Source organism: Thalassophryne amazonica, chromosome 18, assembly GCF_902500255.1.
Source record: "Thalassophryne amazonica chromosome 18, fThaAma1.1, whole genome shotgun sequence".
Classification (NCBI taxonomy): domain Eukaryota; kingdom Metazoa; phylum Chordata; class Actinopteri; order Batrachoidiformes; family Batrachoididae; genus Thalassophryne; species Thalassophryne amazonica.
In genome coordinates, this window is record NC_047120.1 from 48,603,959 (window position 1) to 48,631,934 (window position 27,976).

Genomic DNA, 27,976 nt, shown 5'->3' on the forward strand with positions numbered 1-27,976 from the left:
GTCGAAAGGAGTCAGTTGAGGTGGCTCGGGCATCTTTTCCGGATGCCCCCTGGACGCCTCGCTTGAGAGGTGTTCCGGGCACGTCCCATTGGGAGGAGGCCCCGGGGAAGACCCAGGACACGCTGGAGGGACTACATCTCTCGGCTGGCTTGGGAACGCCTTGGGGTTCCCCCGGAGGAACTGTGGGAGGTGTGTGTGGATCGGGAGGTCTGGGCGGCTTTGCTTGAGCTGCTGCCCCCGCGACCCGACTCTGGAAGAAATCGGACGAAAATGGATGGATGGATGGATGGATTCTTGGCAACTGACATTTTTGGCAAGACCTTCGGCAATTTGTGTGGCTCGTTATTTTTTCTCTGGATTCTCCAGTTTATGGCCTTCAAAGTGGAATTATTATACCGTGAATGCAACACGTGGGGGTGGGGGTGGGGGGGTGCCAACCACAAGAGTGCAGCACTGAAAAAGGAAAATTCAATTTTTAACGCCTTTTTTATTACACTGACGTCCCAGGTAGTTAACAGATCTCCACCTCTACACTCAAAATGGCTCTTTGGATGAACTCAATTCAGTTATGTGCAGAATTTCCATCTATTAAATATATGTCGCCCCAACTCAAATAAAACACATCCATGCAAGATAATGTAATTTAATTTAGTTGGGACTACATATATTTATTAGGTGGAATCCAATCCAATGAGTCAGGTTTTATCACTGAAACAAATGACTCATTGGATGAACTCAAATCAGTTTATGAGCAGGATTTCCATCTAATAAACATTTGTAGTCCCAACTAAATTAAATTAAATTATCTTGCATGGTTGTTCTTTATTTGAGTTGGGGTTACATATATTTATTAGATGGAAATCCTGCACATAATTGAATTGAGTTCATCCAATGCATCAGTTTTTTTGAATGCATCTTGTCCCCCCCGAATTCAGTCTTACCCTCGTGTGTCCCTGCTTTTTTTTTTCCCTCTCCAACTTCTTTTGTGTATGCAGGCGTGCCGCCGTCGCATGCCGTGATGGCTTAGTCGCTCTGTCACATATTTTCTTTAGGAAATTGGAGGAAGGATGAGACAATCTGGCAGAGAGTGCAGAACCCGCGTGCGACATTCCTCACTTCAGCGGTTTTAATCTGGGGACTAAATTAGTTGAGAATGTTGCTGCAAGGTGGGCGGGCGCATCAGAGGAAATAAGTGCAGAATTGATCGATTGATAGGCGGACAGATGACAGAGAGAGAGGGCTTTTTTTTTTTTTTTTTTTTTTGGCACGGAGGTAAAAACTGCGTGCTGGCCTGTTTATAGTATTCCATCGTGCTTCATTAAGCCTCTCTCTTCTGCTTAGCAATGAATCTTTTCATAGCTGTTATATAAGTCCAGTGTGTGGCTGCCTGTGAATGCACCAAAGCTCTTGGATATGGGATTGTGCGCTCTAAATATGGTCTTGTCTTTTTTATATTTCTGCATTGAAGCTCACTTGTATATCAGTCGTTTCCTCTGATGTATTTCAGGCCGAATAGCTCATTTTGTCATGGCTACTTTTACATGGTCTTCAATTAGAGCTTTTTTCCACTCATATGCAGAGCGGTTGCTATGGCACAGGCGGCCGTATGGGATTGTCTTGTCCTTATTTCAGTATGACATGGCTTAGCAGAGCTTTTTATTTTTTTTATTTACTTATTTATTTTTTTAGTCTTCGTTACATGGTCTTGCATCTAATTTTTGGAATTACTTGTCACGGCTTTTGTTACATGTACAGCAGCGGTTGCAAGCTGGTCGCAGCTGCCTCCTTCGCACAAAAACTGAGTGGCCAGTTTTGACTCCTGATGCATGTATCCAAGCAGTGTATCGCTGGGATGTGTTCAGATGCTATCTTTGCCAGAAGCATTCTAATATTTAAAAAAAAAAAAAAAAAAACTTGCCTTGGTTTCACTTCCAGTGCAAACTCTCTGTTGTATCCCTTAAATCTGTAGATGCAGCGCTGATGTAATGTAGTGGAAGGAAATGAAACACAAACGGTGCACATCTGTGCAGACACTGCGTTCTGGAGCTCACGTTCCTCCTGTTCTCAGCAGTCTCTGTACTCTCAATACTAAAGTTTGGAGAAGTAGATAAACTTAGGCAGACAGCTACGGATGAGAAAGTCTTCCCACAACAGCTCTCTCTTGATGATATCAAAAACCATAGAGGAGGCTTCAAAAGGTCACGAATGGGTAATGGTGATGTTTACTGCACTCTTCCTGTCAGCGCGGGTGAGATCTGACACGGCGGATGCTTTTGGGTGAACTGATGGCTCCAGTCACAGAATTGTTGTGCTGGGTGTCACCTGTATCTCACGATAAAAGCATTTTAGCGTTGAGGCGGTGGCAGCTGTAGAGTAAGTGCACAGTGAAATATAGAGCTTTATTGTGAAAGGGCAGCATGGTCAATGGAGCACTAAATTTAGCAGGCTAACGGGGCTAAGCTAGCGGACATTTTAAATTAAGACAGACTTGCACATCATCAACTTGGTCGTTTGGTCAGGGAAGTCATGTATAAATGTAGCATATTCCAAAGAACAAGGACTGACAGGCACTTACGTAATTGTGAAGGTCTGCTGGTTGATGCTAATAATTACCATTCACGTATATATTGGCGATAGCAGGTTTGCTAGTTAGGACTTGGTGTTACTGTCCCTGAGGTTTCAGCACATAGTTATTCTTTGCTTTCACCACCAGATTGGAGCCAGCGCTTTGACAGTTGTGGATATTTCAACAGAATATTGTTGTTTTTTTTTCTCATTTTTTAACGTGGTAATACAGAAAGCAAAAGACAAAAGGTGATGATAGCAAAACTACAACAGAGATCACAACATCACCAAAAATGTTTTTAAAAAAGTGCTCAGTAGCATTTGCAATCATGATGATAACAGTGGTCATAGACGTAAGTGCAGTTTGCTGCGAGTAAAAAGAGATATTGCGTAAATCTGAGTTACATGAATCAAGTGTTGCATCAGTATCACCAAACTATAGGTGAGGCCCAAGAGCTATGGCAAGGGCATGCTCAGCGAGACGACACGTGGCCTAAGTGCTGCCACTCCGCGGCACCAAGTGACAAGGCGAGACCAGTCACACCACAAAGAAGGTGTGCTAACTGCTAACACCTAACAACTGGTAGGCACAGTTCAGCTAACAGCTAATTAGCAACGCAATTTTTTTCAGTAGCTGATTAGCTTGTCAGCTAACTTTGACAACTGTTGTCAGATGAATTGGCATCCAATAAATTTAGTTCTGCTAACTTTGAAGATGCAGTATGCAAGTCTGGTCAGTTTTTATTTTTTTTGTTTGTTTTTTTGTGTGTGTTTTTTTTTTGTTGTTGTTGTTGTTCTTATTCCAACAAAGTCCAACCAAGGTTATGCATGACCCCTCACTCAGTCACACACTCGTCTTCTCTTCCTGGCTTCTTACAACAGCGGTTTTATTTGCTTTTTGCTAACCCTAACCCAAGACTCTCATTCAGAGGACACTGGGTCTGTTTCCCTGAAGTTGCAAGGCTGGTTTTCCCCATTCTTGCCAAAACAATTAGGAATTAGAATTATTCTGAAACTGTAAAATTAAGGTAAAAATGTTGCATAGTTCCACTTTAAGTCCACTAACTTTTTTGATTTGTTTTTAATAAACGGTCAATACATTTTTAAACCCTGAAATATACCTGTTTGTTCTTGTTGGAACAGATACAGTAATCTACAAAACAAAATCGGCCAGATTACATGCATTAGATTATTAACATGTTTTTCCATGTGTATTATTATTACTTAATATTCCTTATTTGTTTAATGCATTCTGTACTGTTAATAATCTGTATGTTGAATGGAAACTACTGGTGAATTTCATTTGTTCATTCAGTTATTTATGTACATCATGATCATTTGATTTTGGCAAGATAAACATTTTGGGAACCTTCATGTTTAAGGTGCGTTTACACATAACCAAGACGCGTTACGAATGTCAATTTTCTGTCATTCGTGACACATTCCTGACATTCTTAATGTGACTTAACGCATCTGAATATGTTTCTTAATAGTGCGTGTTGGTGCGTGATATCCTTGATGTTCGTGAAGCATGTTTCTGCCTGTCAAAAAATCTTCCACGAATGTCACACACCACCCTCATTTCGTCTCACGTCGTGGAGGTCGCAACTGAGCGTATCGATCCATCTTGATGAGTAGTGATCCTTCATAGAACGTGACAACGTTCGTAGTGGTTCCTGTGATGGTTCTTGGAGCCCAAACTGTAACGCGTTATTACGAAGTGACACGGAAACTGTCAAGTTTTGACACGACTTGTAACGTGGCGTCACATTTCACTGCACGCCACGGCGAATCAGTTTTCTGTCATGTGCGCACAATTAAACTTGGCTCCAAATGTCGTTCCACAGTTCCTGCTGAAGCTCCTCAGGATGCTCATGCAGGTGTTCCACCTGCTGTTGTAACCGATGAGCGGGATAACGAGTCTGAGCCAAAGGAACCAGAGGAGACTCGCGTGTAGCCAGACATCTCTGCACCTTCTCCATTCCAGCGAAGGAAGAAGCGTGCGCACAGTTAAACCCTCCTGCACCGCATTCAATTTGATTGCTGACACCAAGTTAAAAGTCTAATTTCAGTGCTCTTCAGCGCGCTCCTGCAGGTGTTCCACCTGCTGCATGTGCCTGATGTTTGGGAAAATGCGTGAGAGAGGCATGAAGCCACACATCTGGCTCTGTCCGTCTCCCCCTCCTCCTCTCTGCGCCACTCCATGGCACAGAAACCAACTACGCATGCAGTCACAAAGTTCTTCTGAAAAACTGGAGTGATCTGAATTCGGCTGGATGAATATGGGTGTGTGTGTGGAGACAATTCACCTCGTTCACAACGTGACAGAACTTAACGATGCGCTGTTACACGCAATAGCGCGCAACAATGCGGAACACTATTCTTGACCGTGCGTAATGGTTCCGGATAATTCGCCAGCAAAACGTGTCATTAATCGTAACGTGTGGTAACAGGTTGCAGCAGTTCCTGAGGACACCTGACGCCTCTGCCCCGAATCACCACATTCGTGATCAGTGGCCCAGAATGTGTACTTTGTGGCATTCGTGACTTGTCGTCGTTATGTGTAAACGCAGCAGTACATTACAACATATTACAATTTCAGCAGTTTACGCCTGTTTCTTCTAAATGTTAGCAGTCAACATAAAGCTCCAAATAGCTGTGATAGCGGTTTATCAGGTTAGCATTATCAGAGTGAATGTTTCAGATAGCAGATTAACTGTTAACAAAGCTAACTTTTAGGTTAGCTGTGTCCACCACTGCCCCCAACACACGGCTGCACTGCAAAAACCGTCCCTCTCAAAATAAGTCAAATAATCTGAAATATAGCCAAATTGTTTTCCATTAAGCAAAAAAAAAAAAAAAAAAATCTGCCAGTGGGGTAAGAAAAAATGGACTTGGTTAGAATCCTCAAAACCTGCAAAATGTCTGGGCACTGAATCATCAAAATGTGCCTTAAAACTAGACAGAATTCTTATTTTAAGATTAGCCTCTGTCTTAAAATAAGGAAAACAATCTTGTTCCTTTGCTTGGATGATTAGAAATCCATTGCCTTTCCTTGTTACTGGCTAAATACAGCTAGATGTTAGCAGGGAAAACGTATTAAGAAAAAGTGAGATACATTTTCCCAAAACAAGACATTTTTTCTTATGTAAAAAATGCTTGACAAGATTATTTTTGTATTTAGAGTCAAATTATGTCAAATTGTTACACCCTGAAAGGGAAATATCAATAAAGACGCTCAGACACGATATTTCCTCTCTGGCACCTTCATTGAGAATGAAGCATCGTGACCACGAGCTCCCCCTCCTGGTCTCTGCAGGCGTAACTAATCAATCATCAATCTCTCTGAAGGCTCAACAGGTGGATCCCAGAAAAAAATAACCTGACCGGTACATTTATGGCCGTTTAACCTTGTTTTAGCCCATTTTTAGCTCTTCCATAGCACTTAACATTTTACCAGCTCTCACAATTTTAATGTAATTCAAAATGAATTTCAAAATCATTAATTGTGAAAGAGTTTTACATTTCAGGCATTTGTTTATAAATTAAGTCCCAATTTTACTGTTTTAACTGACTGATTTTAATTATGTATTTTAAAACTGCTTTTAATGACTGTTTTGCTGCCTCATGAAATTATCAATATCAATTATCAGTTTCTTAATAAAGTTAATCTATCACACAAGTCTTTTTTTTTTTTTACTTAGATATCAGTTTTTGCAGTGTGCATATATTAATGTTAGCTGGTGTTAGTTTTTCTGTCAGCACAAGTATTCCTACTTTCGATATTAATATGCTACACATCTGGCAGTTTAGGATTCAGTATCACACCACACATAAAAGACAATCAAATATGTTTTACTTGGACTAAATAGCTTTTAAGACTTTGTTGTTATTGTTGTAGAGGGGCATTCTGGGCCAACAAGACAATCGCGAAAAAAACACTAAAGTACCTCCAACAGTCTCATTAAGGTCAGGTGGGGTTAGTGTTTTGAAGTGGATTGTTTTGTTGAGCTTAGTACGCTAGCTCCCGCCGAGCCATGGTAAGAAGCGCCACAGTCCAGCTGCTCAGCCAGACACATATCTGCTGGGATCAACTGCTACTTGTCCCAGCTGCTTGTTACCCTGAGCCTCTGCTGCTGATTTGCAGGGGTCTGACAAGGAGCCCTGGGAGCATTCATTTGCTGTTAATTCTCCGTCGCCAGCGGTCTTGGAATGCACATACGCTACATGCACGAGTGCGTCCGCGATGTGGCCCCTGTTGCGCACGCGGCCCATCGCCGCTGCCTGTTGGCTTTGTCTGAACGAAATGATTATCACACTTCAGTTAGCACATGTCACTGAGCCATGCCTGTGTCTGCCATATCCTTATCCCCTGCTCAAACGCTGACATTTACTGACAGCCGCATTGGTCGTTTTATGCTAATGCATAGTGCGCGCATCCACATTTGTTTTGTGCTCATTAAATGGCTCTTTCAGCTCCGTGACCTGACCTGTATTCTCTTCTCTGCAGAGAACGGTGACACCTACCAGAGGCAGGTGCTGTCCATCTTCAGCATCGCCTCAGGGATCTGTCTTCTCGGAGTGGCGTGCATGGCTCTTTACCGCCGCAACAAGTGAGTGATGCCAGCCATCGCCACATTAGTGAAGTACGCCGCTGGCTGTGCAGAAAGAAGGTTTTACTACGGTGCCACACAGACCAGCGCAATTCTAAGTGGGAGTCAGCTGCAGGGTGCTTTAGCTGGATACCGGATCTAAATTGTATTGGCTGCATGTGAGGCAGATGTTCATGTAAGATTTATATGCAAAGTGATTTTTGCGTGCAGGTATGTCACAGTATGTGACCCACAGAGCACAACACAGAAATGCAGCAAGAGCTGAAGCAAGTGGAAATAAGTTGGCAGTTAAGCTTGCATGAACACGCGTGAGACTGGATAAGAAGGTACATGGGAACATGAAAGGAATTTGCCAAAGTCAATTACTCACTGAAGGGAAATGGAAGAAAAATTAATTTAGAGCACAAAAAAAGTAATAGCTGGGAACAGGGGTCTTTAACCCTCTAAACCCCAAGCAATTTATTTTTTTAAAACTACTGTCACATTTTTGCTCACTGTGGGCTCATATTTCACTGCACCTGCAAGTCCTGCACCACTATGGAAATGGCAGAATTATGACTAGAAGTAGAGAGAACTCAAAGATGTATTATGTGCAATGTAAGACAGATCGAATAAATCATAAAAAAAAGAAAAAGACACAAGTACAATCTGTATTTTATTTGGCAAAAACTGAAAAAGACGAAATCATAAATTAAATTAGAAAACATAAGTTGAATTTGTTTGAAACTTTATTTCAGAAGCATTGAAAAAGATGGAACCTATATGTCCAATATTTCTCCAAATGCCCAAGAGATGTGTGTTTGGGGGAAATAGACTCCACATGCTGTGCAAAATACTATAAATACATCAATTTTTCTGTTTGCCTCTCTCTCTCTCTCTCTCTCTCTCTCTCTCTCTCTCTCTCTCTCTCTCTCTCTCTCTCTCTCTCCATATGTGTGTGTGTGTGTGTGTATATATATATATATATATATATATATATATATATATATATATATATATATATATATATATATATATATGTATATATATATATACATATATATATACGAGGTCTGTTAGAAAAGTATCGGACCTTTTTATTTTTTGCAAAAACCTAATAGATTTGAATCACGTGTGCTTGCATGAGCAAACCTTGAACCTTCGTGCGCATGCGTGAACTTTTTCACGCCTGTCAATTGCATCATTTTCTGGTAAGCAGCCTTTGTGTGAGGACATGTGCAATGCACTCGGTGGATTTTCATTTCAAGGATAAAGACGGAACGACTGGAGGTTCAAGGTTGGCTCATGCAAGCACACGTGATTCAAATCCATCAGGTTTTTGAAAAAAAATAAAAAGGACCGATACTTTTCTAACAGACCTCGTGTGTGTGTATATATATATATATATATATATATATATATATATATATATATATATACCCATTCTTTTTCTGCTCTCTTTGTCTTCTTGGTTGGAATTCAGTTGAATATTTACTGAATTTTAATCACCTGACCAATCATCTGAGCTGAATTATTGAAGGCTTTCAGTTGTGTTAATTTATTCATTTATTTTTAGCATTTTTTTTAATTAAGGCATGTGCATAGAATAAAATGATTTTGATCAAATGTCATGGTGGCTTGTAGGGTTTGCTTTTGCTAATCTGTGGTTGTCATTATTCTCTTCATTATAATAATTTTAAAGCTGTGTGCTTGAGGGAGAGAGGTGTTTCTACAACTGGGCACTCTGTTGTCTATCATTTCTAGGTCAGCATGACCAGATTCTTGGTTCATAACTATATGTTTCAGTTGTAATATACAAGGATTATGATTGCAGTTCCTTATCTTGGTGACCCTACAATTAAAATTGAATTCTGAATTATTTTAGTTTTTCCAGAACATCAGGTGGATCAATATATTATTCACTGACTGTTATTATCCACTGTAGGACACATGCATTGGGGCTATAAGCCTGCTGTATAAATTGGACACAAAATGCAGACAAAGACGCTGATCTTTACTTAATGTATTTTACCAAAACGTCCAGGGTGGTCAAAACGTTTGGTGAGGCTGGCCATGGCCAGCACAGGGGGTGAGTCAATGAACTGGTGAGGAGTATAAGAAAGAGCCGATCTTTTAAACTGCACTGGAGTAGAGGATGAATTGCAGGTGGTAGAGGCAAGCAGGTTAGCCACACCCAGCCTAAGACTCACAAAACAAACAGAAAAAGGTGAAATCCTTAAACCTGCAAAAAGTCAGGTTTTGATTCGTAGGAAAAGGTCCACTACTTTATTTAATTTACAACTTTCTTTACTAAAGCACTACAGATAAAATTCTCTATAGCAATTCTTTAAAATAAAAAGGTTGACGTCTTGATATTTCAAATGACAAACTCTTGAAGAAATAAATAAAGAAATGTTTTTATACAATAAATATGAGGCATGTAAGGCACAGTCCTGAGCATCAAAACTGACACCAAGGCTTTATTGATGTACTGTAGATTACACGGGGGAGTGAGAGAGCCACTTATGCAAACTTTAAAAAGCTAATGGAATGGAATTCAGATAATATCTAGTCATAAAATTTTGTAATAAAGCAAGATTTGCAAATAAGAACACCATCACTCAATTATATTAGAAACCTATGGTGACCCTATTACCTATGTGACCTATGTGACCTATGAAATACACTATTACATAAAACCTATTGACGTATATCACACAGTATTGTCAGCATGTTGAATTGTTGGGCGGTGGCTGTATGTGAACAGACAGACACATTTTATTTGGTTAGTAAATTGGTTAATCTTATTTTCAAACTATGTACCAACTCAAGCTGTTCAAAAGAGTCACTTTATTTTTTGCGTCATTTCGGATGCCTTTTTTACTTCACAGGCCTTGGCTGCAATGAGGGTTTGGTGTCCCAGTATGTACCAATCAATATTTAACACTAAATAAACATTTCATCCAAAAATCATAAGCATCAATTAATGTTTAATCCAGTAAAACTTTCATCTAAAAATCACAAAACGCTTTCATGTTTTTGTGTTTATCTGAGCTAAAAGATGACATTTTGCTTTTGTTCCCCACATTTTGATTGTGTGGGTATTTGTGTGTGTTCAAGGGAGAGGGAGTGTGTGTTCAACTGAGAGCCTACACAGAAACATCAAGGGAGAGATTAGATGTAATTATATTGTATGGATGAAAATGTAAACTGCTCAACGCTCAGAATCGAAGATGCTGAGTTCACTTCAAGTATTGTTGTCCATCTTCTTCATGATTTAGAACACCTGTAAAAACCTGTTTCAATTCACAGTCGTAATCTACATTTGGTCTAGATTACACCTACAGTCATCAACCATGTGCTCAATTAATGCATGTCTTCTTAACTGTGGTTGTGGTTCTGCATCATTAGTGGAACAGAACTTTTCTAATTTGCTTTCTGTAAAGTAAGAATTCAAACTCTGATGTCTGATATTTTAGGGCCATCTTCCACTTCTACATTTTCTCCCCAGAATGTTACGCGTTGTAATGGATGTTTCATGGTACATTGCCTTGATTAAATTTTCACTTGTGAAAGACATCATCCCTCCCAATGCTATTTTTAGAGCCATTTTGAGTACTCTCTCTCTCTCAAGCACTGTCATCCTTTCGCTTATGTTGTTAAAATAATAATAGAAATGTAAATTGAAACATTGGCTGCTATGGCTTTTATCACATTGACCTTTTGAGGATATCGAACATTTAAACTGTTTAAATGTGAGATCTTTTAGGTGCATTACTGGTATAAATCCATGCCCTTAACTGATCATTGTTTATTCTTTGTATATTTATTTTGTTACAATTTGAAAAACAGTGTGTAGCTTACCTCAAAAGAAGTAAAAACGACAGCAATCTGAGATTTATGACATCCACCAATGGTTGAGGAGGACTGTAAATAAAAGATGTGATTCACATGGTGACCCAGACTTTACCTGGATCCAGATTCCATGACACAATGCAATAATTGCATACTGAACCAGCATGGTCTGACTGATCAAGATGTTGATCAAGGTGAAACAAAACAGTGTCTTCCAGATCTTGGTTTTACATCGTGATGTCGTATCTATGAAGTAGTTTTGACGTAATCCTTAAAAGCCTACAAATTGAAATCCTGATCCAGAATCCAGATGCAGATCACCTCCAAAATATAGTGGAGTCTTCGAAGACCTAACACCAATGTGTGGATAAAATTTGGTGAAAATCTGTTAAGTAGTTTTGATCAGTGGTGGGCATAGTTCTGCTAACCACTAATTAGCAACGCTAACGTTTTGTTAGTGGATTAGCTTTGCAGCTATCTTTGAAAATCATCAGTGGACCAATTAGCTTCCACTAAATTTGGTTCCGCTAACATTTTTTTACTGGTATACTGAGAAAAAATGAACAGTCAAAAAAAATGTGTAAACCCTAAAATCATACATGTTAGCTCCTGTCTGTTGCGTGTTTTGCAACAGTCAGACCATCGTGAGCTCAGCCCTCCCCCAACAGAAGGGGGGGCGCTGCTGCTGCTGCTGCAAAAAAAAAAAAAAAAAAAAATGTCATTTACTTTCCACATGCAGTGACACAGACGTGTAGCAGGAGACATGAAAAGTAAAGCACTTTTCACTCATGGTTTCATTTAGAAACAAAACTAATTCCGGACAATTTATCGACATTAACAGTAACTTTGTCATTTTAACAAAGTGAAAATATTGCACATATCTTTTAAAGTAATGCGCTAATTCTGAAAGTTTGAACGTTAATAGACACACACGCCAAAAGGCATTATGGGAAATGAGTCTCCTCTCAATCACTCCCCCCACCTCCAAAAAAAATGTATAGAACACTGCCATCTACTGGATGGGAGTGTGAATAGCGACCAATGTGTGATCATCACACTGAGTTCACAAACAGAATTTTCAGTTTTACAAATGCCTTTTTTTTACAAATAAAAAAGACATATTTACAAATACACATTTATTTGTAAAAACACACATTACAGTAACTTGTGTATTGTTTTGTAACAAATAAATAAACCAACCACCCAGTGATTGAGAGGAGACTCATTTCCCATAATGCTCTTTGGTGCATGTGTCTGTTAACGCTCAAACCTTCAGAATTAATTAGCACATTACTTTAAAAGATATGTGCTATATTTTCACTTTGTAAATGTGACTGAGTTGCTGTTAATGTCGATAAACTGTCTGGAATTAGTTTTGTTTATAAATGAAACCATGAGTGAAAAGTGCCTTGCTTTTCATATCTCCTGCCACACGTCTGTGTTGTTGCATGTGGAAGGTAAATGACACTTCCTTCCAACAGCGGGCAGGGTGCATAAAGACAGAAGCCATGACTCGTTCTTAGTTTTGGGTTTGTGATCGCCTTTGATTTTACTCAGAAGCCTTGGCGATGCTTAAACTCGAAACTGGCTTATCAGTAGCCGACAATGTACTGAGTCAATATTAAAAGTTAGCGGTTAGCTGTAACGTCCGCAAATTTTTTTTTTTTTTTTTTTTGCAGTTTATCAGTTTTGTATTATAAATGTTAGCTTTTCAGTTAGCGGATTAGCGGTTATCGAAGCTAACTTTTTTGGTTAGCTGTACCCACCACTGGTTTTGAGGTAATCCTCAAAATCCAACAAAGTGAAGCAAAGAGATTGAAATCCTGATCCAGAATCCGGATCCGGATCACCTCCAAATTTTAATGGAGTCTTCCATGGCCTGTTATCTATCTGGTGAAAATGTTTTTCAAAATCAGACAGACAAAAAGAGACGCCGATGATTTTATTACATCCTTGGTTGATGTAACAACACTTTGGAGGCTTTTTCAAAGTATTTATGTATGTTGACCTTTAATTGTATACAGCAAAGGAGTTCATTCATTTTCTATACCCGCTTACACCAGTTACGGGTCACAGGGGCGCTGAGCCTATCCCAGCAGTCATTGGGTGAGAGGCAGGGTACACCCTGGACAGGACGCCAGTCTGTCACAGGGCCACATATAGACAGACAAACACATTCGCATTCTCAATCACAATCACATCTACAGCCAATTTAGAGTCACCAGTTTGCCCAATCTGCATGTCTTTGGACGTGGAAGGAAGCCAGAACACCCAGAGGGAACCCACGCAAACACGGGGACAACATGCAAACTCCACACACAAACGACCATGTGAGAATCAAACCATCTTGCTGTGAGGCAACAGTGCCACAAAAATCACCAGTGTTAACACTTGAAAATGTCCATATGTGCCCAGTCTTTTTCAGTGTTAAACATACCACTTTTGAAATGTTAATTTAACACTGAGTCAGTGTTAATTTGCACTCTGATGCAAATGGTCTGCAATGGATTGGAGTCCTGTCCAGGGTGTATGGATGGATGCAAATTGCAACAAACTTCTTGGCAAATTGGTACAATTTTTTTTTATTATTATTATGCCAAATTGAATTTAAAAAATCAGCCTTCTTTATGCAAGAAAGTAAGAAATACGAGTATTTTCTTTAATCTCAAAGTGAAAATAAATATTTTCATCATGACTCATAGTCAACACAAATTTATTTCTTAATTATTGGTTTAATTAGAAAATGTTCTTGTGTCACATACCAACTTGTATAAAGCACGATGGCTGTAAAAATATTTTTATTTATTTATGTATGTATGCATTAAGTTGTGTTTATCTGTGGGGGGTGTACTGCACTCCCACAATCCATTACTTTTTGTTTGTATTTATTGTAGATCAGCTGCACATAGCTGTCAGTATTGTTGGAATTTAAACATCTAATCTGAACTTAAAACTTTATTCATACTGTAGTGATGCAGACAGACAGATAAATTCAGCAGAAATGGGCAAGAAAAGTAACATATTTAAATCCAGATTCTCCCAAAAACCACTTCAGTATACGTTTGATTTTACACAGGCATTAAGGGGTCACACCTTACCTGCCTTGTTGTGTCTGTTTGTACACAGCTGGACAGGTAAATTATAGATATTAATAACTGGTCTTAAAACATTGCCACCATTGTAAATTACTGTTGGAGTGAAGGTAAATATTTCTGCAGGAATTGACATTTTACAGTCACAGTTGTAACACCGTGAAATATACCAGGCTGCTGTCAACCCGTTGCTGCCTCATTGAAATATTGTTTTTAATTACAGGCTGTATTTTTTTGAACGACTGCTCTCTGTTGTTCCCCAGGAGACACAGAGAAAAGCTTCATGCTCATTTTTCCGATAGCCGCAGTCTGAGGGACTGCAGCGCCAACGCCTCAGCCCTCGTGTCCAAATCTGCTCCGAGGATTCAGTACAGTGTTCAGCTTCAAAAGGTAATGCTTTACTGTTGTTTCCGCTCACACCTTAATCATCTTTAAAGGTGCTATAAATAGCATATTAGTCACTCAGGTATCAACAAGTATTTTAAAGATGAAGTGGAGAAATGGCATACTGCATGGAGAGAGAAGGAATACAGTGGTCCCTCGTTTATCGCAGGAGTTACGTTCTAAAAATAACCCACGATAAGCGAAATCCGCAAAGTAGTCACCGTTATTTTTTACAATTATTATAGATGTTTTAAGGCTGTAAAACTGCTCACTACACACTTTATACACTTTTCTCAAACAGGCATTAACATTTTCTCACTTTTCTCTCGTGTGTAAACACTCTCAAAGTTCAAACCTTAGTAGAAAAATAAGACCAACCTGTTTTCAGGCCCAAACATTTGTTTGAGAAATAAAAATAGAACGCTTTCCTATAAATAATTATGATGGCTTTTAGAACTAACGAATTTAATTTTAACGATCAACCTACGAGGTTGGACACATAAGAAATTATTAATAGTGACTGACCAGTATTTCACAGTTCCTCTGATCGCGCCTCTTTGTCCTAGTGCTGCTCCGCTAGCGTCTTTTTCCACTGAGTGACACCTCGGTGCAGGTTTCTTTTTCCCAGTGAAGAACACTGTTATGGGTAGTTGTTGGCGCTCTTTTTTCTTCTGGATGAGAAGATTCTTATAAACAGACACGCAAAACACAATGCGCGTGCTCTGCCTTCGCGGTGCCGCGACCGGCCTGCTTGATGAGGACGCAGAACACAATGCACTGTTAAAAAAAAAAAAAAAAAAAAGCATGCTGCGAGGCCGCGAAAGATCAACTGCGTTATAGCGAGGGACCACTGTACTCTATTTGTCTGTGTTTTATTCTGAGGTTTTCCATTCCTTGTTTTATTTGCTGCACCAGCAACACATACACGTTTAATGCATACGAGTCCCACCCTGTGAAACTCTTTCCCCTCCCCACGTTTTAAAAGAGAAATTTGTGAGTGGCCTCCCACACGGCACTGTGTGTTTGCAGAAATACTGTTCTTCAAGAAACCACATTCGGATGCTAAAAAAAAAAAGGCCACTGACCAACAATGTGGTTGGACAAGAATTAACAAAGTTTCCTCCATAGACTTTATATATACTGGACAAACATTCCGTGACATCACCCATATGATCTGTAAAGAGACCCAGAAGAGATGCTTTGCAGCTCAAAAACACCTGCTCTGGATGTTGCCATGTTGGTAGTGCTTTCTCAGCCTTTGTCATGGCCAACCCATAAATGGGTAAAGAGGTGGAGCGTGGTTGGTACGCTGTGTGTCCTGGCTGAGAAGAATGAAGCCCTGATATGCCCCCATCTCAGAGTTACCTAACTAACAGCTAACAGGCTAACCTTGGGTCAGATGTTTGAAAACATATTTTGTGAACTGGGCTATGGTTTTCATAACGGGTGGCTTGGGTGTAAGTATTAAAAATTATAACCATCTTATTGCTTCTAAATGTGCTAACATTGCTAACACACAATATTAAATAGCATGAAAATTTCACATGACAGAAATACTGGAGCACACACTTCTTAGATGATTTGCTCGGACAATTAACTGGACAACAAGCCATATTATTACACATATTTGTTTCTGGAAAAAAAAATGTTAGAAAGGCTTGGCACAGTCCTCCACTGCAGGTAGCACCCACAGCTAACAGTGCTCTGGTAGCAGAACTCTGAACATGGCTCAATGGCACAAGCTAGCTGTCAGCCAAAGTGCCCACCACCCTAATTATGCATAGCTTTATGGTTTCAAATGTCTTAAACTAATGAGTTATAAAAAATAAAAATAAAATTTACTCCTCTTACAGTTGGCATGAAAGGGAACACTAGCTACAGAGACTAAAACTGTTTTCTTGGACCAGGCTGTGAACATGTGATTTCTCCTCTCAAGTTAGACATTTTAACATGGGCTTTTGTGGCAGTCTGCTCACCTTTGAAGCCAGCCTCTAGAGGCCATTCAGGGAACTGTATCTTTTCCTACTTCCAGGTGGCTCTGTTTTTGATGGCAAGAGGCTCGGGCTTGGTATCCCACATGGAGTGCTTATGTAATGTATAAAAAGGCTGCAAAAGGGCTCAAACTAGCATTCCTTCTCCTTGATGCGGAGGTGGGAGGTTTAAGGAGGAGTGGCTGAGGGGAAACTGGTATTTTGGTCTGACATGCTGGTGCCAGTGTAATTTCTAGCCTCTAAATCTTTTATAACAGAAAATGTATTAAATGAGTGAGAGTCGGCCAAGGACAGTCAGTTAAAGAGAGGATCACAGGTCGAGGTCAAAGGCGCAGTCCAAAAGCTTTCTGAGGGTCTAACTTCAAAGCCAAGGAGCAAAATTTCAGGAGAGAATTTTAAATTTGCGTTAAAATTTGCACAAAAAACACGTCTCAAGTTCATTTTTGCAGGTGTGAGTTCACAAAGGACTGCTAATTTAGTTTGGAGCGCCAGTGCGAAGCGTCATCCTGCAGGCCTGACGTTTGGTAGCAGACTATTATATTAACGCCGTGACTGTGACAATGTGGTGGCAGGAACGTGTGAAGGCTCAGCATGTGGCCAACCTCAGAGTCAAACTAAAAACACTGTCAGAGCCTCACGCAGGCACGAAGCCGAGAGGAACAGAACAGACTAAAGTAGAAGATGATAATGACACAACAAGACAAGAACATGAGCTATAACATAACCGTGTGAAGGGAGCTTAAAATGGGAAGTGAAAGATCACTGGCTATGTGCACCCAGGAGGGGGCACAAGCTGAAAAGATCAAAGCGAGAGTAACAAGTGAAACCTATTTTTCCGCAGATTTGACACAGCAGCCCCGAACGGCAGCTTCTTCTCCACCCACTCCCTCGCTTTGCTATCAGCCACGACGAAGATGAGCTGCAGGTGGTGCAGTCCTGCAAGCTCTCCGGCTTTTCTCTCGGGGGGATAATTTAAACTGAGAAAATAGTGGAAAAAAAGTGAGACAGCTCCTGTTGAAGAGGGTCTCCGTAGGGTTTGGTAGGCATAGGGTTTGCGCGGGCGTGCTTCAGAGGCTAAATGCAATGATCTGGCTCTCCTGCTGACAGACTTGGATCGGAGAAGCCAACTTGTCCATTTTGGTCAATATGTCGCGTTCTGTCTCTGCGATAAAGATGCAACACTTGACAGTTTCTGCCAACCCTCGGGACATTGTCATTATCAACTAAGACATGTTGCCTCAAAGTGTAAAAGGAGTAGCGGCGCGCGGACTTAGAGAATATATGCTGACATCTCTGCTACACAAATATTTCTGCAAAAACACTCTAAGCCTCAGCTGAATAGGAACATTCTAAGCCTGGGCATATCTCAAACTATGCACCTGGATGCTTGCAGCGGCTCTGTGCTGCTGATCTCTGGACGACTGCACCTGCACCCGTGCACACAACACTTTATATATGTGCACATTATACGTTTTGAATAAATCGTTGATTGTAAATATCTCGCGGCATTCATTTGCACATCCAAATGCATTTCTGCACATAACTTTAAATCTGCCTTTGATAAATGGAACATTCTTGTACTCAGCTACAGTGGTTGTAAATATCTGAGAGTTGCATGAAGGTGAATCCTTTCAGGGTTTTATTTAGTGAAAAGATTGCAAAAGAGAAATGAGGCTGTAATTGCATAGTTAAACACCTCCCATGTCTCCACTGGAGAATCCATGCTGCACCTCTGTGGCAGTAAAAGTTGCACGTCTCGAATAATAAGAGATTGGGGGTGCACCCCCTGAGACACGCACTGCTGAAATCAACACGCAGCAGCATGAAGTAACAGGAGCACACGAAGCAGGAAGGAAAGAAAGAGAAACTCAGTTTCCGTCAGCAGCCAGCTGAACCCGCGGTACTCGAGCCTCGCGCTCTCTGGAATGATGCAAAGCTTAGGGTGTACCGTAGAGCACAAACCTCCACCAACGCTAGTTCTCAATTCCACAAATTTTTACCTTGGAAAAAATTTTCAAGGTCAAAGTCCTGTTAGAAATTCTTTCCTGAAGCTTCTGACGGCGGAGCAAAAGCACCTCCGTGTTGAAGTCTCACAGGACATGCTGTACTCCGAAAAATGATGCCCACCTCTTCCACCATTCGGAAGATTCAGAGGGCTTTTGGTGGCTTTTCAGTCATGTGACTGTCCAAGAAATTGTGGAAAAGGTGGGTAGGTCACAGCATGTCCTGTGAGAATTCAACACGGAGGCGCTTTTGCTCCGCCATCAGAAGCTTCAGGAAAGAATTTCACCACCACTCTTTTCATGGCCAAATCTTTTGTCACAGTGGAATGTGCCGAAAAAGTGCTGATGTCCACCTCTTCCGCAATTTCTCAGACAGTCACACGACGGTCCCGCATCACCACAGCGTTCACTTTGGAAATGATCTGGTCATTTCAGCATGTTGATGGCCAACCGGAGCGTGGCTCGCTCGCCACCGTTGTGCGGCCATCTTTAAACCAGTTGTACCGCTCCTTAATCTGTGTGATGCCCAAAGCATCATCACTGAAAGCCATCTGAATAATCCGAATGGTTTCCACCTGGCTGTCACCCAGTTTCTGGCAAAATTTGATGCGGCGCTGCTCCAGTCGTTCCGCCATTTTCCTTGAAATGAAAAAACGACGAGAGACAACACCCGTCCTCACACAAAGGCTGCTTACCAGCAAATGATCAGTCAATCAATCAATTTTTTTTTTATATAGCGCCAAATCACAACAAACAGTTGCCCCAAGGCGCTTTATATTGTAAGGCAAGGCCATACAATAATGATGTCAAAACGACCCCCTGTGAGCAAGCACTTGGCTACAGTGGGAAGGAAAAACTCCCTTTTAACAGGAAGAAACCTCCAGCAGAACCAGGCTCAGGGAGGGGCAATCTTCTGCTGGGACTGGTTGGGGCTGAGGGAGAGAACCAGGAAAAAGACATGCTGTGGAGAGGAGCAGAGATCGATCACTAATGATTAAATGCAGAGTGGTGCATACAGAGCAAAAAGAGAAAGAAACAGTGCATCATGGGAACCCCCCAGCAGTCTACGTCTATAGCAGCATAACTAAGGGATGGTTCAGGGTCACCTGATCCAGCCCTAACTATAAGCTTTAGCAAAAAGGAAAGTTTTAAGCCTAATCTTAAAAGTAGAGAGGGTGTCTGTCTCCCTGATCTGAATTGGGAGCTGGTTCCACAGGAGAGGAGCCTGAAAGCTGAAGGCTCTGCCTCCCATTCTACTCTTACAAACCCTAGGAACTACAAGTAAGCCTGCAGTCTGAGAGCGAAGCGCTCTATTGGGGTGATATGGTACTACGAGGTCCCTAAGATAAGATGGGACCTGATTATTCAAAACCTTATAAGTAAGAAGAAGAATTTTAAATTCTATTCTAGAATTAACAGGAAGCCAATGAAGAGAGGCCAATATGGGTGAGATATGCTCTCTCCTTCTAGTCCCCGTCAGCACTCTAGCTGCAGCATTTTGAATTAACTAAAGGCTTTTTAGGGAACTTTTAGGACAACCTGATAATAATGAATTACAATAGTCCAGCCTAGAGGAAATAAATGCATGAATTAGTTTTTCAGCATCACTCTGAGACAAGACCTTTCTGATTTTAGAGATATTGCGTAAATGCAAAAAAGCAGTCCTACATATTTGTTTAATATGCGCTTTGAATGACATATCCTGATCAAAAATGACTCCAAGATTTCTCACAGTATTACTAGAGGTCAGGGTAATGCCATCCAGAGTAAGGATCTGGTTAGACACCATGTTTCTAAGATTTGTGGGGCCAAGTACAATAACTTCAGTTTTATCTGAGTTTAAAAGCAGGAAATTAGAGGTCATCCATGTCTTTATGTCTGTAAGACAATCCTGCAGTTTAGCTAATTGGTGTGTGTCCTCTGGCTTCATGGATAGATAAAGCTGGGTATCATCTGCTTAACAATGAAAATTTAAGCAATACCGTCTAATAATACTGCCTAAGGGAAGCATATATAAAGTGAATAAAATTGGTCCTAGCACAGAACCTTGTGGAACTCCATAATTAACTTTAGTCTGTGAAGAAGATTCCCCATTTACATGAACAAATTGTAATCTATTAGACAAATATGATTCAAACCACCGCAGCGCAGTGCCTTTAATACCTATGGCATGCTCTAATCTCTGTAATAAAATTTTATGGTCAACAGTATCAAAAGCAGCACTGAGGTCTAACAGAACAAGCACAGAGATGAGTCCACTGTCCGAGGCCATAAGAAGATCATTTGTAACCTTCACTAATGCTGTTTCTGTACTATGATGAATTCTAAAACCTGACTGAAACTCTTCAAATAGACCATTCCTCTGCAGATGATCAGTTAGCTGTTTTACAACTACCCTTTCAAGAATTTTTGAGAGAAAAGGAAGGTTGGAGATTGGCCTATAATTAGATAAGATAGCTGGGTCAAGTGATGGCTTTTTAAGTAATGGTTTAATTACTGCCACCTTAAAAGCCTGTGGTACATAGCCAACTAACAAAGATAGATTGATCATATTTAAGATTGAAGCATTAAATAATGGTAGGGCTTCCTTGAGCAGCCTGGTAGGAATGGGGTCTAATAAACATGTTGATGGTTTGGATGAAGTAACTAATGAAAATAACTCAGACAGAACAATCGGAGAGAAAGAGTCTAACCAAATACCGGCATCACTGAAAGCAGCCAAAGATAACGATACATCTTTGGGATGGTTATGAGTAATTTTTTCTCTAATAGTTAAAATTTTGTTAGCAAAGAAAGTCATGAACTCATTACTAGTTAAAGTTAATGGAATACTCAGCTCAATAGAGCTCTGACTCTTTGTCAGCCTGGCTACAGTGCTGAAAAGAAACCTGGGGTTGTTCTTATTTTCTTCAATTAGTGATGAGTAGAAAGATGTCCTAGCTTTACGGAGGGCTTTTTTATAGAGCAACAGACTCTTTTTCCAGGCTAAGTGAAGATCTTCTAAATTAGTGAGACGCCATTTCCTCTCCAACTTACGGGTTATCTGCTTTAAGCTACGAGTTTGAGAGTTATACCATGGAGTCAGACACTTCTGATTTAAAGCTCTCTTTTTCAGAGGAGCTACAGCATCCAAAGTTGTCTTCAATGAGGATGTAAAACTATTGACGAGATACTCTATCTCCCTTACAGAGTTTAGGTAGCTACTCTGCACTGTGTTGTTATATGGCATTAGAGAACATAAAGAAGGAATCATATCCTTAAACCTAGTTACAGCGCTTTCTGAAAGACTTCTAGTGTAATGAAACTTATTCCCTACTGCTGGGTAGTCCATCAGAGTAAATGTAAATGTTATTAAAAAATGATCAGACAGAAGGGAGTTTTCAGGGAATACTGTTAAGTCTTCTATTTCCATACCATAAGTCAGAACAAGATCTAAGATATGATTAAAGTGGTGGGTGGACTCATTTACTTTTTGAGCAAAGCCAATAGAGTCTAATAATAGATTAAATGCAGTGTTGAGGCTGTCATTCTCAGCATCTGTGTGGATGTTAAAATCGCCCACTATAATTATCTTATCTGAGCTAAGCACTAAGTCAGACAAAAGGTCTGAAAATTCACAGAGAAACTCACAGTAACGACCAGGTGGACGATAGATAATAACAAATAAAACTGGTTTTTGGGACTTCCAATTTGGATGGACAAGACTAAGAGACAAGCTTTCAAATGAATTAAAGCTCTGTCTGGGTTTTTGATTAATTAATAAGCTGGAATGGAAGATTGCTGCTAATCCACCGCCCCGGCCCGTGCTACGAGCATTCTGACAGTTAGTGTGACTCGGGGGTGTTGACTCATTTAAACTAACATATTCATCCTGCTGTAACCAGGTTTCTGTTAGGCAGAATAAATCAATATGTTGATCAATTATTATATCATTTACTAACAGGGACTTAGAAGAGAGAGACCTAATGCAATCGACAGGCGTGAAAAAGTTCACGCATGCGCACGAAGGTTCAAGGTTGGCTCATGCAAGCACATGTGATTCAAATCCATCAGGTTTTTGCAAAAAATAGAAAGGTCGGATACTTTTCTAACAGACCTCGTATACACTATATGAGGATTTCAATGTTAAATTTAAATGCCACAAAATATATAATCTTGATTAGATCCAGATCAGACTTTGTCAGGTGATAATGAGTGCCAGTTTGCACCTCACATTTAAATATGAGAGTGATTGGGGCACATTTGATTAATATATAATGTAAAATATACATTAAATGAGGGTTTCAATGTTACATTTTAATGGCCACAAAATCTATAATCTTGATTAGATCCAGATCGGACTTTGTCAGGTGATAATGAGTGCCAGTGTGCACCTCACTTTTAAATATGAGAGTGATTGGGGCATATTTGATTAAGATATAATGTAAAATATACATTAAATGAGGGTTTCAATGTTAAATTTTAATGGCCACAAAATCTATAATCTTGATTAGATCCAGATCAGACTTTGTCAGGTGATAATGAGTGCCAGTGTGCACCTCACTTTTAAATATGAGAGTGATTGGGGCATATTTGATTAAGATATAATGTAAAATATACATTAAATGAGGGTTTCAATGTTAAATTTTAATGGCCACAAAATCTATAATCTGGATTAGATCCAGATCAGACTTTATCAGGTGATAATGAGTGCCAGTGTGCACTTCACATTTAAATATGAGAGTGATTGGGGCACATTTGATTAATATATAATGTAAAATATACATTAAATGAGGTTTTCATTGTTAAAATGGCCCCAAAATCTGTAATCTGGATCAGATCCAGATCAAATTTCAGCAGGTGATAAAGGACACCATCCTACAAAACGCTTTCAAATATGAAAGCAAATCAGTCTTTTTTAGAGTTATGAATTTTTGGAAATTCATTCAGTGTTAAAAAATAGGGATTTTTCCAATTTTCCAATATTTTTCTTGGCTTTGACCTTTGACCTATGACCTTGAAAATTTAATTAGTTCTTGCCTATCAAAATCTTCAGTAAAGGTTTTATGACAATATATGAAAAATTGTGAGCTCTAAACTGTTCACAAACAGACAGACAAACAAACAGACAGGGGCGAACACATAACCTCCAACTTCCTTGGTCGAGATAATAACTCACCGGTTTGTGGCTGTTTTTGGCCTGTACAAATCCTTTTGTCATTCATTAAATGTGTTCCATGCCAGCTGATGTCTGTTGAGTCCATCATGCTTTTTAAAACTTTGAGCGGACATCAAACATAGAACTTTCCCGATAGTAGTATGTTTGTTTTGTTGTGTACTTGTTCAGCAGTGGACGTCCAGGCAACGTCAAGCTGCTTTCTCAGAAAAACCGTCACAACAGAATTCTGTCTGCAGCAGCAGACGGAAGTGTAAGAGGTGCTGTGAGGCGTGATCATTTTTCAGTGATAACAACAAGGACAATAATTTACTTCATTCAAACATTTTGTCCGTTTTTTTCCCCCCCTTGTTAAAGATAAAACAACATCCATGTGCCACAGGAAGTGGAATGTTCCCATCAGCCTCTCACTGGAAATAATGGAACAGTTTTCCATCTGCCACTGGCTGCCGACATGTTAATAGCTGTTTAATCCATGCGCTATCTGTTTGTCTTCTGTTTGCATCCAGAAGCCGCGTTTGTCCGCTCATTCCATCACAGCCCGAAATCCAGCGAAAGCTGATGCATTAGACTATTTTTTTTCTATTTGGCATATTAATAATTAAATCCCTTCTCAGTCAGTCAGTAGTCAGTTTGGGACTATTGCTGCAACTCTTGGACTGCAAACGTTCAAGTTGACTTAACTGTCATGCAACCATTACCAGCGCACACCGATGACGTCTTGACAGAAGCTATACAATCCATTGTTCCTGCACTCACAGTCACAGAAGCCTATAACTCTTTCAGAATTGTCTGGGGGTCTTGGTGGCCTCCCTCATTAGTCTCCTCCTTGCATGATCACTCAGTTTTTTAGAACTACCTACTCCAGACAGTTTACCATAAAGCACCATACTATTTACCATACTGTCTGCCTGGGTGGTGCAAGTGCATGGCGGATCTGGCAAACCTGATCAAACTATTTCATAACGATTGATGGAAATGAAGTCTAAGACATTTGCATTGATTTGGAAATGTTTATGTATCCATCACCTGACTTGTTCAAAGACAATTGTAAAAGTGATTTTATATATATATATATATATATATATATATATATATATATATATATATATATATGTATATATATATATATATATATATATATATATATATATGTATATATATATATATATATATATATATATATATATATATATAAAATGCAATGTAGTTTGTCCAATCACTTATGGCCTCTGAAAATGGAGACACTTTAAAAAAAATCCTGTGTGTAGATAGACATTTATTTCTTTAGTTTTGTCAATAATGGTGGTTTGCAGATGTAACTGACCATTTTGTGTTCATGAAAATGTCTTTCTTTCCCTGTAATTACAGTTTAAATGCCAAAACAGCATGGGATTTGGGATGAACCCAATTAAATGTTGTTGATATCACAATTAAAAAATGAGAAGGCCAGTACAGCACAATGTGGACAATTAATAATATTGTCAGCAGGTATGCTTTTTTTTTTTTTTTAACTAATACACACATGAGAGAATAATCCATTTCCAATTTGATATAAGGTGGAACAATTATTGTATTGTACCTCAGTTGTGTCTCTGGGCGCGTTTTGTCAGGCTAATTTATTTTTTCTTCGTCTTGTGCTGAAATACTCCCATATTGCTAATCCAAGGCTATTCACATGTGGCCATACAAGAAGGAAAACGCAGATCAGAGTGAACAAGTAAAATGGGTTATGCCACACAGATCTGCCATTGTTTGCCACAAGCTATTTATTTTGTCCCCTTGACAACAACGATATCCTCCAGAAAAGTTTGCCACAGCAATTGTTCCAAGAAGCAAAGCATTCTCCGCCCGCAGGGTATGTGAGAAGGTGGTCGAAATGATCCGATTTTCTTGCACAACTGGCGAGCAGTGCTAACGGCTCCCTCTGGGAATCACAGGTGTAGCGGAGAGAAGGAAGATTATCAGCCAAGAGAACCCTGAACCAGCTCATCATCACATACCGTCACTTTAATGCTGTAAAATCAGACCGCTAGATGTGGAAAACACAATTATCTTGATCGCATTCATGGCTGCCCTGCCGCAGCTCAGTCTGGGGCCTATTGTAAGATAATAACGTTAATTTTGAGAAGAAAAATGGAAAGAATCGAGCGGGGTGAAATTCTTTAAGAGACCATTGCTGTAATCTTGTGTGGGATTATTAACTTGAGGGCTATGAGGGTCATTATTCAGTGTTCCCTCCTAATCTGGGTAAATTGTGGAGTGCAGTGTAATTAAAGACACTCTGGCCCCGTAAACTGGGTACAAACAACACTGAGGGAAACCTCTTCAACCTGACTGTAGAGTTTTATCGCTAAGCTGTATATGTAATATGTACAGTACGGGTCCAGTCATACGTTGGAAATAAGTAAACAATTCTTTGGTTCTATTTCAACAAGATAATATATGTTGTTAGATGTCTTTAAAACAGTCATTAGATCAGCAATTCTGATAAAGTTCAGAGTAAATAGACTATAGATGAGCCCCACTACAGCTGTAGTGGGGGGGGAGCTGGTGATTGACTTCAGGAGAAGATGCCCCCCAGCCCACAGCACTTTCTCTGCAGGTTAAAGAGTGCCTATCTGAGCCCGCCTGTCTTCAACACTTCCTATAGCGTAAAAATAGTGTACTAACCAGTAATATCTCTCTGTAGCATGAAGGTAGCGGCCTTGCTGACAGGAAGGCGCGGGAGAGGTTTGTGAGAGCAGCAGAGAAGATTATTAGGGCCAGGCTGCCAACCATTGGTGAACTGGCAGAACAGTGCTGCTTGTCCAGGGCAAGAAGGATAATCAGGGACACTTCACATCTCTTTAACAAACTGTTTTCCCTCCTGCCCTCAGGTAGATGGTACCACAGCCTGATGTGCAAAACACACAGAATCAGGGACAGCTTTTACGCAACCACCATAAGACAGTTAAAAACAAATCAGTAGAAAGAACTGTGTAATATAGAATGTAGGATATAGAATACACTGTAGCTGGTTGGAACTTCATCATTGCAGCATCTTCAATTATTTATTTATTGTATGTTGTGAATATACAGATACAGAGGGCAGTTATCAACAGTTATTTTTTCAAACCCAATTTATCACTATCACACACCTTGGACTTTTATTCTGTGTTTTTATTTATTTGTGCAGTGCATTGATATTTTGTTCTGTGAAAGCATCTGTGATGTTTTTTTACTGAATGACAATAAACACAAGTTTAAGTGTACAGACGGTTCCTGAGGTCCATTGGCACCGATGCTTATCCAAGAATACAGAGAGTTGCGATTCCCAGTGGATAAGATGAAAGTCCATCGCAGGTTGCTTCCCCAGGCAAGAGTGGTACCTGTTTACAGCTAGGTAGAGTGAGACAATGCAGATGAAGTGGCTTGTTCAATGGCACAGATGGGAGGCCTGAAGTACACTCCTGGAACCAAACCCCAAATTTGTATGTTGGTTGTACCACAGAGCCACTTGCTCTGCTGACGTTATTGATACCGGTCTCTAAAAATGAGCTATGTTTGTGCCAAGCGGCCATCTCCTGTGCTGAAAAATAAAGACAACACAAATGTACCAAAGCCTGCAGTTCCTTCAATGGCCACTTGAGGGTGGATCCAGAAGCATGTCACTCCCCATAGTACCCCATGTTAAAATGTTCAGCTTTTGAGTAGAAATAAACAAGTTTACAGTGTACAACCCCAATTCCAATGACGTTGGGATGTTGTGTAAAATGCAAATAAAAACAGAATACAATGATTTGCAAATCCTCTTCAACCTATATTCAATTGAATACACCACAAAGACAAGATATTTAATGTTCAAACTGATAAACTTTATTATTTTTGTGCAAATATTTGCTCATTTTGCCACATTCTGCACATGTTACAACAGCGTGGCTTCATAGTAAAAGAGTGCAGGTACTAGACTGGCCTGCCTGCAGTCCAGACCTGTCACCCATTGAAAATGTGTGGTGCACTATGAAGCACAAAATACAACAACAGAGACTCCGGACTGTTGAACAACTGAAGTCGTACATCAAGCAAGAATGGGAAAGAATTCCACCTACAAAGCTTCAACAATTAGTGTCCTCAGTTCCCAAACCCTTATTGAGTGTTGTTAGAAAGAAAGGTGATGTAACACAGTGGTAAACATACCACTGTCCCAGCTTTTTTGAAATGTGTTGCAGGAATCCATTTCAAAATGAGCGAATATTTGCACAAAAACAATAAAATTTATCAGTTTGAACATTAAATATCTTGTCTTTGTGGTGTATTCAATTGAATATAGGTTGAAGAGGATGTGCAAATCATTGTA

General features: G+C 39.9%; 1 protein-coding gene across 1 annotated transcript in view; it reads left to right on the forward strand.

Moving 5' to 3' along the window:
* The window catches only part of nrg3b (neuregulin 3b), a 613,393-nt gene that overhangs the window by 546,613 nt on the left and 38,804 nt on the right, over window positions 1-27,976 (forward strand). The window contains 2 exon segments of the mRNA XM_034193122.1: window positions 7,076-7,178; window positions 14,368-14,494. Coding sequence (XP_034049013.1) covers window positions 7,076-7,178; window positions 14,368-14,494 — 230 coding nt within the window.